The following is a 14761-nucleotide window of genomic DNA, read 5'->3' as shown; positions in this document are numbered from 1 at the left end:
TGTGCAGAAGCTTTTTGGTTTGATATAATCCCATTTATTTATTTTTCCTTTGGTTGCCCACCCATGCTTTTGGGGTCTTATTCATGAAGTCTGTGTCCAGTCCTATTTCCTGAAGTGTTTCTCCTATGTTTTCTTTAAGAAGTTTTATTGTTTCAGGGGCCGGCCTGGTGGCGCACTGCTGCAGTGTGCCACTTGGGAGCGCGGCGGTGCTCCCGCCGAGGGTTCGGATCCCACATACAGACCGGTTCCCGCTCACTGGCTGAGCGAGGTGTGGGTGCAGCACCGAGGGTTGCGATCCCGTTGCCGGTCCTGGTCCGGTACGGGCGTGACACTTAGGGTTGCGATCCGTTGCCGGACACGAAAAAAGACAAAAAAGGAAAAAAAAAAAAGAAGAAGTTTTATTGTTTCAGGGTGTATATTTAAATCCTTAATCCATTTTGAGTTGATTTTAGTATATGGTGAGAGGTATGGGTCTAGTTTCATTCTCCTGCATATGGATATCCAGTTCTCCCAGCACCATTTGCTGAAGAGGCAGTCCCTTCCCCAGTGAATAGGCTTGGTGCCTTTGTCAAAGATCAGATAGCAGTAAGTGTGTGGGTTGATTTCTGTGTTCTCTGTTCTATTCCATTGATCAGTGTGTCTGTTTTTATGCCAGTACCATACTGTTTTGGTATGAGGATATGATTAGCTCATCCTGTTTGAGCAGCCACAACCAGCCTGTGGATTGACCCTCCTGGGCTCAGTGCTTCAAAGAGAGAGAGAGAGAGAGAGAGAGAGTATAAAACAGAAGTGTTCCTTTAGTAGAGGCTATGTGCAGGGCAACTTCCTTGGAAAGGACTCAAAGTATGATAAGAATCACAACTTCTAATAAAGCTACGTTTATTCTTCTAGACAAAGACACAATTTCTAGCATTTAGTGCCTTGCCCAAAAGTGTATTTTTAAAATGGTAACAATAGAAAAGTTCTATCTATGAGTACCCCATCTACATTATTTATAAAGATAGATTTGAATCGAAATATTGACATGTGCTTGATAATTTTATTGTTATTTGCAGTTTAAAATTAATTATCCTGAGAGTGAAGACTTTGCCTTTCTATATGGAACAATATTAACAGATGGAAAAGACTCTTATAGTGAGGAGCCAACTACCAACATCTGTGTGTTTGCAGATGAACAGGTATTAAAACTATAATTTTAGGCATGAAAATAGGTAATATGGAAGTAGAACACTATGAACATTCTTATCTTCATTTATTCTGAAACAGGTTGACAGAAGTCCTACTGGCTCAGGAGTGACAGCCCGAATTGCCTTACAATATCACAAAGGGCTTCTAGAACTGAACCAGACCAGAGTCTTTAAAAGCAGCACAACTGGCTCAGTGTTCACAGGGAATGCTGTGAGGGTGAGTGAGACCCTTGGCTTCTTATTTGTAAATGTGTTGCTTGTGAGACTGAAAAGGCTTGAGTTAGATAAGTTTCTTCACTCAGCTCTCAGAAGAGAATTTTAAAACAGGCCTGTAAAATCTTCTGTTCAACTAGGACATCGATTCTCAAAAGTGTGGCCTTGGGACCCCTGGGGGACCCAGAGGTCCTTTTCATAGGTCAAAACTATATTCATAATAACCAAGATGTCATGTGCTTTTCACTTCTCATTCCCTCAAGATTATAAATTGGACTTCCCCAGAGGCTACATGGTGTGCGATATTCCAAACAGTTGAATGCAGAAGCAGATATGAGAATCTAGTTGTCTTCTGTTAAGCCACACATGAAAAAGGTTTGCAAAAATGGAAAACAATGACACTTTTCTCATAAAAATTTTTTTTGGCAAATGTAGTTACTTTCACAAAAATGTGTTATTTATGTGTCAACATATAATGAGTTTATTTTTTAAATGTAATGAAATTAAATATTGGAAATTAAATATCTTTAATTCCCAACACAGTAAATATTGATAGATATAACTTACATAAACAAAAACTCTTTGGAGTCCTTAAATCTTAATGTATAAAGGGGTCCTGAGACCCAAAGTTTTGAGAAACACTAAATTAGGGTTTGGATTTGTTTTTTGTTTTTGTTTTATTCTGTAGGAGTATTTAATTTTATATAATAGGAAGTGAAAGCCATGAAAAGTACAATTTTTGCAATGGAATCAAATTTTAAATATGCTAATACAGCTAATTAATAAACCTACTCATAGTAGTAAATGAAATCTACTACAGAATGATTAATCTACATTCAGTAAATGAACCTACTCATAGTTTGTTAACATAGCAAACAATCTATCCTAATATAGCTGTTTTTGTCTTTTTTCGTGTCCGGCAACGGATCGCAACCCTCAGTGTCGCGCCCGTACCAGACCGGGACCGGCAACAGGATCGCAACCCTCGGTGCTGCGCCTGCACCTCACTCAGCCAGTGAGCGGGAACCGGTCTGTATGTGGGATCCAAACCCTCGGCAGGAGCGCCGCCTCGCTCCCAAGCGGCACACTGTAGCAGTGCCCTCAGTGTCGCGCCCGTACCAGACCGGGACCGGCAACAGGATCGCAACCCTCGGTGCTGCGCCTGCACCTCACTCAGCCAGTGAGCGGGAACCGGTCTGTATGTGGGATCCAAACCCTTGGCAGGAGCGCCGCTGCGCTCCTAAGCGGCGCACTGTAGCAGTGCGCCACCGGGCCGGCCCCTAATATAGCTGTTTTTAAGGTTTGCTTTTACTGAATATTGCATTTTCTTTAAATTAAAGATTCCTATATCCTACAGTGATCTTATGATATGCCAAACCATTTATGTTGTATGCAAAAATTTGGAATACATTATCTTCAGAATCTGAGATTGAAGATACAAATAATAATGTACAACATTTAATGGGTACTTCACTATGTGTCAGTTTCCAAGCTAAATACTTCATACACACCATCTCATTTCATCCTCGTGAGAATCCGAGGTTGTCAGGATTCTTATTATCCTTTTTGACAGATGATGAAATGGAGAATTAAGGCGGTTAGTTTGCCAGAGGTTAGGTGGTGAGTAGTGGAGCCAGCTTGTGAATGGGGTCTCTCTGAGCAGACCCAATGCTGTTAAGCACTACGTTACATTGCTATCACACAAAGCAAAAGTTCGTGAGGCTTTATATTATAGAAGCTTTATAAAATAATAAATTACTGTGTCCTAATTAAATATTTGACATTTTACCTGAAGCTTCAGATATTCTTGTTTTAAAAATTACAAAATAAAAATAAACATTAAGATTTGAAGGTTTTCATGACTTCACTTGCACCACGCTCCCTCCCTCTCTCTCTGGGCTCTTCTGGGCTCTCTGATGGTTCCTTTTCAGTCTCTCCCTGCCACAGCTTACTGTCCCTGTTTTTCCGTTCAGGTGTCCCCAGCACTTCATCCTCACCTTCCTTCTGATCCCACCTACAATTTAATGCTGCTGGGCAGTTTCATCCACTTCCTAGGCTCCAGTTCTCAACCAACTACTGCTGATGAGTCCCAAGCCTTCATCCCTACCGTGTCTACCCTGTACCTCTTTCTAATCTAACACTCTGATTACCATCTGTTTCCTAGACCCATCTCTAAGTGACTATCTCAGAGGTATCTCAAAATCAGCTTGTTAAAAACTACCCAAGTGGTTCTGGATTCAATCCATCAATTAAGATTATCTCTTAACAGGTTTCTGGGTTTCTAGTCTCTCTCCACTACAGAGTGTCCCTGACTCTACAGCTAAATTTATCTAAAACACAAGTGTGACTGTGTCACTCTCCTTAAAAACCTTCCATTACTGATAGAATTAATCCTGGGTTTTTCTTTAACGTGATAAAAATCAAGAATACAACTTTTAGGTCAGATACAGTACAAGTGCAATATTTTGATAGTATACTCCATTATCTTCTTTTTTTCAGGAAACAAAGTGTGGTGATTTTAAAGCTGTTGTAGTGNCCCATTCAGGATGATTCATTGCCTGATTTTTTTTCACATTATTCCCTCCAAGCTTCTGAGAATGAGGATATGATTAGCTCATCCTGTTTGAGCAGCCACAACCAGCCTGTGGATTGACCCTCCTGGGCTCAGTGCTTCAAAGAGAGAGAGAGAGAGAGAGAGAGAGTATAAAACAGAAGTGTTCCTTTAGTAGAGGCTATGTGCAGGGCAACTTCCTTGGAAAGGACTCAAAGTATGATAAGAATCACAACTTCTAATAAAGCTACGTTTATTCTTCTAGACAAAGACACAATTTCTAGCATTTAGTGCCTTGCCCAAAAGTGTATTTTTAAAATGGTAACAATAGAAAAGTTCTATCTATGAGTACCCCATCTACATTATTTATAAAGATAGATTTGAATCGAAATATTGACATGTGCTTGATAATTTTATTGTTATTTGCAGTTTAAAATTAATTATCCTGAGAGTGAAGACTTTGCCTTTCTATATGGAACAATATTAACAGATGGAAAAGACTCTTATAGTGAGGAGCCAACTACCAACATCTGTGTGTTTGCAGATGAACAGGTATTAAAACTATAATTTTAGGCATGAAAATAGGTAATATGGAAGTAGAACACTATGAACATTCTTATCTTCATTTATTCTGAAACAGGTTGACAGAAGTCCTACTGGCTCAGGAGTGACAGCCCGAATTGCCTTACAATATCACAAAGGGCTTCTAGAACTGAACCAGACCAGAGTCTTTAAAAGCAGCACAACTGGCTCAGTGTTCACAGGGAATGCTGTGAGGGTGAGTGAGACCCTTGGCTTCTTATTTGTAAATGTGTTGCTTGTGAGACTGAAAAGGCTTGAGTTAGATAAGTTTCTTCACTCAGCTCTCAGAAGAGAATTTTAAAACAGGCCTGTAAAATCTTCTGTTCAACTAGGACATCGATTCTCAAAAGTGTGGCCTTGGGACCCCTGGGGGACCCAGAGGTCCTTTTCATAGGTCAAAACTATATTCATAATAACCAAGATGTCATGTGCTTTTCACTTCTCATTCCCTCAAGATTATAAATTGGACTTCCCCAGAGGCTACATGGTGTGCGATATTCCAAACAGTTGAATGCAGAAGCAGATATGAGAATCTAGTTGTCTTCTGTTAAGCCACACATGAAAAAGGTTTGCAAAAATGGAAAACAATGACACTTTTCTCATAAAAATTTTTTTTGGCAAATGTAGTTACTTTCACAAAAATGTGTTATTTATGTGTCAACATATAATGAGTTTATTTTTTAAATGTAATGAAATTAAATATTGGAAATTAAATATCTTTAATTCCCAACACAGTAAATATTGATAGATATAACTTACATAAACAAAAACTCTTTGGAGTCCTTAAATCTTAATGTATAAAGGGGTCCTGAGACCCAAAGTTTTGAGAAACACTAAATTAGGGTTTGGATTTGTTTTTTGTTTTTGTTTTATTCTGTAGGAGTATTTAATTTTATATAATAGGAAGTGAAAGCCATGAAAAGTACAATTTTTGCAATGGAATCAAATTTTAAATATGCTAATACAGCTAATTAATAAACCTACTCATAGTAGTAAATGAAATCTACTACAGAATGATTAATCTACATTCAGTAAATGAACCTACTCATAGTTTGTTAACATAGCAAACAATCTATCCTAATATAGCTGTTTTTGTCTTTTTTCGTGTCCGGCAACGGATCGCAACCCTCAGTGTCGCGCCCGTACCCGACCGGGACCGGCAACGGGATCGCAACCCTCAGTGCTGCGACTGCACCTCGCTCAGCCAGTGAGCGGGAACCGGTCTGTATGTGGGATCCGAACCCTTGGCAGGAGCGCCGCTGCGCTCCTAAGCGGCGCACTGTAGCAGTGCGCCCCCGGGCCGGCCCCTAATATAGCTGTTTTTGTCTTTTTTCGTGTCCGGCAACGGATCGCAACCCTCAGTGTCGCGCCCGTACCCGACCGGGACCGGCAACGGGATCGCAACCCTCAGTGCTGCGACTGCACCTCGCTCAGCCAGTGAGCGGGAACCGGTCTGTATGTGGGATCCGAACCCTTGGCAGGAGCGCCGCTGCGCTCCTAAGCGGCGCACTGTAGCAGTGCGCCACCGGGCCGGCCCCTAATATAGCTGTTTTTAAGGTTTGCTTTTACTGAATATTGCATTTTCTTTAAATTAAAGATTCCTATATCCTACAGTGATCTTATGATATGCCAAACCATTTATGTTGTATGCAAAAATTTGGAATACATTATCTTCAGAATCTGAGATTGAAGATACAAATAATAATGTACAACATTTAATGGGTACTTCACTATGTGTCAGTTTCCAAGCTAAATACTTCATACACACCATCTCATTTCATCCTCGTGAGAATCCGAGGTTGTCAGGATTCTTATTATCCTTTTTGACAGATGATGAAATGGAGAATTAAGGCGGTTAGTTTGCCAGAGGTTAGGTGGTGAGTAGTGGAGCCAGCTTGTGAATGGGGTCTCTCTGAGCAGACCCAATGCTGTTAAGCACTACGTTACATTGCTATCACACAAAGCAAAAGTTCGTGAGGCTTTATATTATAGAAGCTTTATAAAATAATAAATTACTGTGTCCTAATTAAATATTTGACATTTTACCTGAAGCTTCAGATATTCTTGTTTTAAAAATTACAAAATAAAAATAAACATTAAGATTTGAAGGTTTTCATGACTCCACTTGCACCACGCTCCCTCCCTCTCTCTCTGGGCTCTTCTGGGCTCTCTGATGGTTCCTTTTCAGTCTCTCCCTGCCACAGCTTACTGTCCCTGTTTTTCCGTTCAGGTGTCCCCAGCACTTCATCCTCACCTTCCTTCTGATCCCACCTACAATTTAATGCTGCTGGGCAGTTTCATCCACTTCCTAGGCTCCAGTTCTCAACCAACTACTGCTGATGAGTCCCAAGCCTTCATCCCTACCGTGTCTACCCTGTACCTCTTTCTAATCTAACACTCTGATTACCATCTGTTTCCTAGACCCATCTCTAAGTGCCTATCTCAGAGGTATCTCAAAATCAGCTTGTTAAAAAGTTCTTCCTTCCTTCCTTCCTAAAATATGCTCTTCCTCTCTCATTCCCCATCTTGGTTAATGGCATCACAGGTGTCACTTTTAACCTAGAAAGTGTGGTCATATTTAACTTATTCCTCTTACTCTTTTCCCATATACCTCAATCAACAGGCCTGTCATTTCTACCTCCAAAGTGTCTCTATGTTATGTGCTCCTTCTCCATCTTCCATAAAAACTACCCAAGTGGTTCTGGATTCAATCCATCAATTAAGATTATCTCTTAACAGGTTTCTGGGTTTCTAGTCTCTCTCCACTACAGAGTGTCCCTGACTCTACAGCTAAATTTATCTAAAACACAAGTGTGACTGTGTCACTCTCCTTAAAAACCTTCCATTACTGATAGAATTAATCCTGGGTTTTTCTTTAACGTGATAAAAATCAAGAATACAACTTTTAGGTCAGATACAGTACAAGTGCAATATTTTGATAGTATACTCCATTATCTTCTTTTTTTCAGGAAACAAAGTGTGGTGATTTTAAAGCTGTTGTAGTGGAAGTATCGGGACAACCCCATTACACGGGTACAGCAAGCTTTATAGTAGAAGATGATGACCCGCTGAGGGATGGATTTCTTCTCAAGTGACTTCTTCCTTGACTTTTAAGGGCTTTCTTTTTAAAATAATTATTACCTATAAGTAATTTTTTCTGTAAATTATGTGAAAACCATTATCTACATTACACATATAAGCTAACTTTCATTCGTTCTCAAATAGCACTGTAGTTAAATATAAAGTCATTATACCTCACATTTGCAAATGTATATTGGTATAAATATCATATATGTCTAGCATACAAAATTCAGAATCTTCTAGTTGTTAACGTACCAGGTAAAATTAAAACCTTATTTACTTTAAAAATTTTATTCTACGATAATTACTGTAATTTTGTTTTAAAGGCTCTTTGAATAATATCTGGAGTCTTTGTCCTCATAACAATGCGCTTTATGAGTTCATTATTTTAATCTTCCAGTTCTTGAGTAAAAGTGCCCTCTCTATAAGCAGCATGCAAAGGAGATGGATTATTTTAATGTACTCAAAACTAAGCAGAAATAGTCTGGGAAGGATCCTGCTGGAGTCGACCTCTTTGACAAGGCATTGTTATAGCTACTGCTGGGGTGTTTTCTGTGCTGCAAAGCTCAACTCTTACACCCACAGGTACTAAAGTATCATAAACTGATGCTGAGGAGACCAACTAGTAATCAGACTTTTGCTATATCTTTAAGGCTTTTCTAAAAGGGATTGTTTATTGTATCATTGAAGTACAGGTACCTACACAGTAGAAATTAATCATTGCCTCATTACAATGGAATGAGGCTCATACTCTGAGAATTCAGTAGATTCTCTTGTGAGGTAGGTAATAGTATTTTATCTCTGAACATATAGAAACTGAAGTAATGAACTCATCTTAGCTGGCTTTCTCACCCAGCAAGTCTATGTAGACCCAGTTATTAGGACTGTGATTTAATTGTCTGACCATAAGGAAGACTATAAAATTAATGTTTTTGATATCCCTATTACACAAAAACAGTTAAGATGTTATTCACTCATTCTCTATAAAATTCTGTGGTAAAGAAATGACTTACTGACATAAAATGACTCTCTCACTACTAACTCCATGTGACCACATTGGCAGATTTGCTGTACTTTTTTTAAAAAAGAAAAACAGAACCACCATTTTCTCTCCAAATCTCACAAGTCACATTAATTAAAAAAAAAAATTGTTTAAAAGTTACATTTTATAGCATTTTATAATGTGCCACACACACATCCTCTACTTTAATGAACTACACTATGAAATACATATTATTATCTCATGGCTACTAAGGGTGTTGTTAAAAGTTACATTTTATAGCATTTTATAATGTGCCACACACACGTCCTCTACTTTAATGAACTACACTATGAAATACATATTATTATCTCATGGCTACTAAGGGTGGGAGTATTTTTATCACTGACATTGTCAGCACTTGGTGATAATAAAACAGCAGACTGACTTTTTTTTTTTTTTTTTTAAAGATGACCAGTAAGGGGATCTTAACCCTTGACTTGGTGTTGTCAGCACCACACTCTCCCAAGTGAGCCACGGGCCGGCCCCAGACTGACTTTTAGTTGATGTTATTATTTTAGAAGTCTCTACACGCAACTGTACCAGGCAGACCACTCCCTCTGGCCCACTGTGGTATCCCCCTGTTTTTATCCCATGTATACACAGGAGAGAGATGCAGTTCAGGCATACTGAATAATGACCCCTAAGGTCATATTAGAGGCTGTGAATGTAGAACTTCTGCCTCCAGAAGTCCAGTATTTTCCTACTACACTTCCTCCACTTATAAGATAGGGTGGCCAGAACTTGTTCTAGGATATAGTACTTTAATAAAAATGTTATATTTCTTGAAAGTTAAAAAATAGATAATGCTTAAATCTTCCTGAATTGTAATCCAAAGCAGAGCCAAGCCCTTGCAATAGTGTTCATTCTTCTGTCCTCGGCCCAGTCTCCCTTGGAGTCGAAAACACTAGGGAGATTCACTCCTCCTCCTCCCACCTCCACATGTCACACAGCCTTGTTGATTTTACCTTCCCATCTCTGCAAGGGTCTTGCCCCCTCAGTTAATCTCTTTCAAGTATCTCCATCCTCTTCCTCCTCACTTGTTCTTTCCCCTAAGTACTTAAATGTGCTCATTGTAAACAAAATGAAACATCCCTTGTCCCTCCTTCCCTCTTTAGCTTGCTGTCACTCCTATCTCCTTTGTATTCAAATGTAAAGATTCCTTATTTTCTGTTCCTTGGGTACATTTTTCATCTTCCATTTACTATTCAATTATTGAAATCTAGTTTCTGCTTCATTACTCATTGGAAACTGTGCTTGACCTAATCGCCAGGTCTAATGGTCACTGCAGGGCTTATGCTTGCTACTTGCAGGCCAGTGTGGCACATTTTAGAGCAGGAACCTCCACTCTCTTGGTGCTGAGCTCACCTACAGAGCCATTCAGTGAGATTCCCAAGGCCATTTTGTTGGTGCCGAGTCCCCATTAGTACCCACCAGGTGCTGTGATTGTATGGGCCCAGGTCCATCTCCTCTCCACCATGAACTTGCAATGCTCTTTGCTCCAAGTCCTCCAGACTCCATAAGAGTTCGGTCACCCTTCTCCTCAACCCTCGAAACCCACAGATTCCATATTATCCCCTCTTAGGACAATGCTTTTCATACTTTAGTGTGCATGTGAATTACCTTAACATGCAGAGTCTTATTCATTAGGCAGGGGCAGGGCATTTCTAACAAGCTCCTATGTGATGCTAATGTTGCTGGTCGGAGGACTGCACTTTGAGTAGCAAAATTTTTTGACAAATCTATTTTAATTACCTGATTGGGCCCAGGCTTTACAGGTGAGTCTCCCCTACCTGGCAAATTCTCTTAGCTCTGAAAAACATGAAAAACCTGTTAGCTCTCCACCTCTAGGTAAAGGATTGGAGATGACCTCAAGATCACAGCAACTTTTCTGAGAAGAGGCTGGGAAAATTACCTTACGTTCTTCTCTGAAAACAAGACAAAAAACAAAAGCATAAGATAGCTGATTTCTCAAAAGGCCAATGTGCCTCATTAAATACATCACTCATCTGCTTAGCTTTTCTCTCTTTAACTGCTTAATTTTTTCTACTCCCTAGCATTCCACCCATGGTTCTTTTCTTTATTCAGTAGGCTGTCCCTAAGTTGTTGCATTCATGCCCATGGTCTTCTCCCTTGTAGAGAGGCTGACAACATCCAAATCTAAATCCTGATGTCCAGAGCCATACTGCAGGTTCGATACTGAAGAGGACAAACCAAACTTATCTTCCACCACCATCCACCAAGCTAGGAACTTGGGATTAACCCTTGGCTCCTTATTCATCCTCTTCCATCCTCTCTGCTGATGCTCCTGATGTCTGTGAGTTTGGCTGGCCATCATTCCTTTCCTCTTCTTTTGTCAACACTTTTTCCTTCCATCTTTGCATGTAGTTTTTCTGGGACTGCTAGGAAACCGGTACACTAGTCAGACTCTCTCCCCTAGGACCTGAGATCTTGAGAAATTCCATAATGTCTAAAAATTGATTGGTGTTGACTTATTCCACTGGTGCCCTAAAGAGATCACCCTCAATTAGTTTCTGCTGTCTCTACCTGCAGAACTGCCCTGACTTCTCTTGTTCTTGGAGCTGGTTGTTATAGGCTGTCCTTTAGTAATATGAGCTTCTCGTATTCTTCCAGTAAATTCCTTTTTTTTGGTTATGTGAGCCAGTGCCCTCATTGTTTATGTTGCTTATATCCAAAGAACCCTAATCCATACACTACCTCCTTAAAATCTCTTTCCCTTCTTCACTGGAAAGAGCTACTTCAGACTCTTTATTTCTCACCTGGACTATTACAATACCCTTTCTTAACAGCTTAAGATTCTCCTACAGTCAAAGCATACTTGTTATATATCAGCAGTTTGTATATCTAGCAGTTTGCCAGAGTGCTAAGCACTGGGAATTTAATAAAAAGCCAGACAGACAAGGTCTGGGTCCTCACAGAGTCTACAGTCTACAATGGGAGGCAGGTAATATTTATATAATCACAAAAATATATACACTGTGGTTATGTGCTGCAAGTGGAAAATAGAGCACTGTGAAACAGGGGAACATGATCCAATATGTGGGGAGAGGAGGGAGTCAGTCAAGGAAGGCTCTCCCTGGGGGACTAACGTTCATGTGGGGGTGAGGATGCTAGAGAACTGGGGTAGGGGGGCTTTCTTAGCAGAAGGCATGGCAAGTACAAATGCTCTCACAAAAGCCCAGTGTGACTGGAGAGAAGCAATAAAGGAAAGTGGTCCCACATGAGACTGGAGAGGAAGCAGACTCAAATTATGCAATGCCTTGTAGGAAATGTTAAGGATTGGAGTCCTTATCCTAAATTAAATGGAGAGAGCCAGTAGGGGGTTTTAAATAAGTGAATGTCATGATCAAGTTTGGTTTTTTTAAAAGAGCATTCTGCCTACAGTGTGGAGTAGGGACTGGATGTCAGGAGACTGTTAGGAGGTGATAGCAGGAGAGGATGAGAGCTAAGATTCAGGTGGTGGACAAGAGATGGAGGAAGTAAATGGACAGAGATATTCAGCAAGTAAAATCCCCAAGGCTGGTGGTGAGGAGGAATTTATCAAGAAAAATTCCAAGCTTTTGTCTTTAAGCTAGATGGATGGTGGCACCATTTTCTAAAACAATATTGAGGAGCAAGGTTTTCAGGGAAAAGAAGGATCATGAATTCCATTTTGGTCATGTTGAATTTGAGGTGCTTTTGCATGTCAAAGGGAGAAGCCAAGTAGCAGGGTATGTGAGTTGGGGCCAGAGACATAATGGGGAATTATGAATACATAAGGCCTTGGGTGTAAGTGAGGTAAGGGAAAAAGTCCAGAGGAGCTGAGGACAGGGCCTTGATGGGTCCCAGCATGTAAAGGCAGGTGGAAGAGGATGAGTTAGCAGAGGAAAGGATACTGAGGCAAACGACAAAGGAAGGAAACCAGGGGAGTGTGAGGTCACTCTTGTCTTTCTGAACCATATACCTGATCATGGCACTCCCTTGCTAAATCTCCTTCTATGGCTAGTGCCGTCAGCCTGCTCCTCTGATGAAGTTCAGTCTCCATAGCATGGCATGCAAGGCCTTCCATAAGAAGGCCCCAATAAACTGTGGTCATTATTTCCTTCTTCACTCCCCACCCCCACATATCCTAGGATTCAGACACTGCTCACTTTAACACTAACCTTCAGACTTTATACATGCATAAAATGTACTTCCATTTTCCTTTTTGGGGGGAGAGTCCAGTGTCACCCTTTGTGCAAAGTCTTCATCAGCTAACCTAGGAAGTTAGTCACCTCCATAGAATTTCATTCATATATTTTTTTAAACAATATTTATCATGCTGTAATGTATTTGTACTTGCCTAAGACTGTAAGCCTCTTTGGACTGGAATCTTTATCTTGTTTGCTGTTTCCTAAAACTAAGCACAATCTTGGAGGGTTGTGTTTGCTAAGTAAATTAATCTATAATTATATTTTTGTCTTAATTGAGTGGTCCATAACTGGGGCTGATTTCCCCTAAGAGGACATTTGGCAACATCTGAAGAGATTTTTAGTTATCATATCTGGGAAAGGTGCTATTGGCATCTCATGGGTAGAGGGTAGGGATTTTGCTAAGCATCCTACAATGCATAGGATAGCTCCTGCAACAAAGAATTATCCAGCTTAAAATGTCAGTAATGCTGAGGCTGAGAAACTCAATCTTACTATACCACGTTTTAGTGGTAGCTTCAGTTTTAGTATACCACAGTTATGTTCTTCTATTTATGCTGGCAGTTTCCAGTAAGGTATTTTTCCACAATGAAATAAGCACTCAAAGCACCAATATGTTTGATTTTAAGACCTACGAGTGTACTAGTCATTCTTTAGAGCAGTGTTTCTCAAATGACTGTGCATCAGAATCACCTGAAGGGCCCCACTCTGAGTTACAGATTCAGTAGATCTGGGGTAGGGCCTAAGAATTTGCATTTCTAAAAGTTCCCAAGTGATGTCGATGCTGCTGGTCCAGGGCCCACACTTTGCAAACCATTGCTTTAGAGAAGAGCCTAGGGGTAACCATTTGAGGCCATGCCCAGAAACTTGAGATGCAACTTCCCTGGGCAGCCACACCTTTCCTGTATCTCCCAGCTAGGTATCTGGAGCTGCTGCTGTGCCGACTGCCAGGCTGGCAGCACCTTAAACTCAGAACACATCAGAGAACAGATGGAGGCTGCCAGCGGGTCAAGGAACCAATCCCTCTTCCTCCCCTCATTTACTAGCCAGTTATGGTCCTGAGGTCCAAGCCCTTAAATACGAGGTGACTTCTTACCTCCAAGATCCACATTCTAGCTCCTCAGAGCACCTGTACTCTGAAATCGCCTACAGGGTTTAGATTCGTGGGCGCACCTCGGTAATTCTGGGAGTCAGCCAAGGAATCTGCATTTTAACAAGCTCCCTACATCAATAGTTCTCAAAGTGTGGTCCTCAGACCAGCAACATCTTCATCACCAGAGAATTTGTCAGAAATGCAAATTCATGGGCACTCCCCCAGACCTCCGGAATCTGAAACTCTGGGGTTGAGGCCCAGTCACTTGTGTTTCGACGCGCCCTCTAGGTGATTCTGTTGCACTCTCAAGCTTGAGAGTGATCCGTTAAAATTATTCTGCCCCTCTTGTTTAAGATCTCTGGATGGAAATCGTTTTTCACTTCAGGTTCTAGATTTCTTTCCTGTCTGCATATGCTAAAAACACCCTCAGGGAGCAAAGCGCCCCCGACAAAGCCTCCCTGTGGGACACTCGCACTGGACAAGAGAGAGCCACAGTGAACCTTCGCTGAATGCGGTCATTTGTTTGCGGGCCAGTCCCGCTTCGTGCGCCCGGGCAGTGGTCCCCAAGAAGGTCGATCTGGCACTCTCCCAAGCCCAGGTCCCCGGCTGGGTCACCTCGGGGAGAGGCGATGTCGTGGGCGGGCTTTTCCGAGGGTACTGCGCTAGCGTCCCGCCCCGCGCTCCTGCGTAAACACGCGGTTCCCTCGGCAACGGCTGGAACCCACGTAAAAGGTTCCGCCGGGTCCCGGGCGACCGCCCGCAGCGGCCGCTCCCCGCCCCCCTCCCCGTAACCTCCCCACCCGGCTCCGAGCCGCCCCGCCGGCC

General features: G+C 41.4%; 2 protein-coding genes and 1 long non-coding RNA gene across 4 annotated transcripts in view; all 3 read left to right on the top strand.

The window, feature by feature from the left end:
- Positions 1 to 7977, top strand: part of L3HYPDH (L-3-hydroxyproline dehydratase (trans-)) — an 18483-nt gene extending 10506 nt beyond the window's left edge. The window contains exons 4-6 of the mRNA XM_008575926.1: positions 1056 to 1178; positions 1267 to 1404; positions 7503 to 7977. Coding sequence (XP_008574148.1) covers positions 1056 to 1178; positions 1267 to 1404; positions 7503 to 7628 — 387 coding nt within the window. The 3' untranslated portion in view covers positions 7629 to 7977. The remainder of the gene's footprint in view (positions 1 to 1055; positions 1179 to 1266; positions 1405 to 7502) is intronic.
- LOC103593012 lies at positions 4384 to 5168 on the top strand. Of its 2 annotated transcripts, XR_550703.1 has the most exons (3): positions 4384 to 4503; positions 4592 to 4729; positions 4989 to 5168. It is a non-coding gene; the product is annotated as an uncharacterized LOC103593012 (long non-coding RNA). The 2 variants fall into 2 exon arrangements; XR_550704.1 differs by lacking the exon at positions 4989 to 5168 and having other exon boundaries at positions 4592 to 4730.
- A 6588-nt stretch (positions 7978 to 14565) lies between the features above and the next one.
- GPR135 (G protein-coupled receptor 135) overlaps positions 14566 to 14761 on the top strand; it is a 3701-nt gene continuing 3505 nt past the window's right edge. Inside the window, exon 1 of the mRNA XM_008575925.1 lies at positions 14566 to 14723. Coding sequence (XP_008574147.1) covers positions 14566 to 14723 — 158 coding nt within the window. The remainder of the gene's footprint in view (positions 14724 to 14761) is intronic.

This window comes from Galeopterus variegatus, unplaced genomic scaffold (assembly GCF_000696425.1).
Source record: "Galeopterus variegatus unplaced genomic scaffold, G_variegatus-3.0.2 Scaffold1257, whole genome shotgun sequence".
Classification (NCBI taxonomy): Eukaryota; Metazoa; Chordata; class Mammalia; order Dermoptera; family Cynocephalidae; genus Galeopterus; species Galeopterus variegatus.
This window is presented reverse-complemented; position numbering and strand designations above follow the sequence as displayed.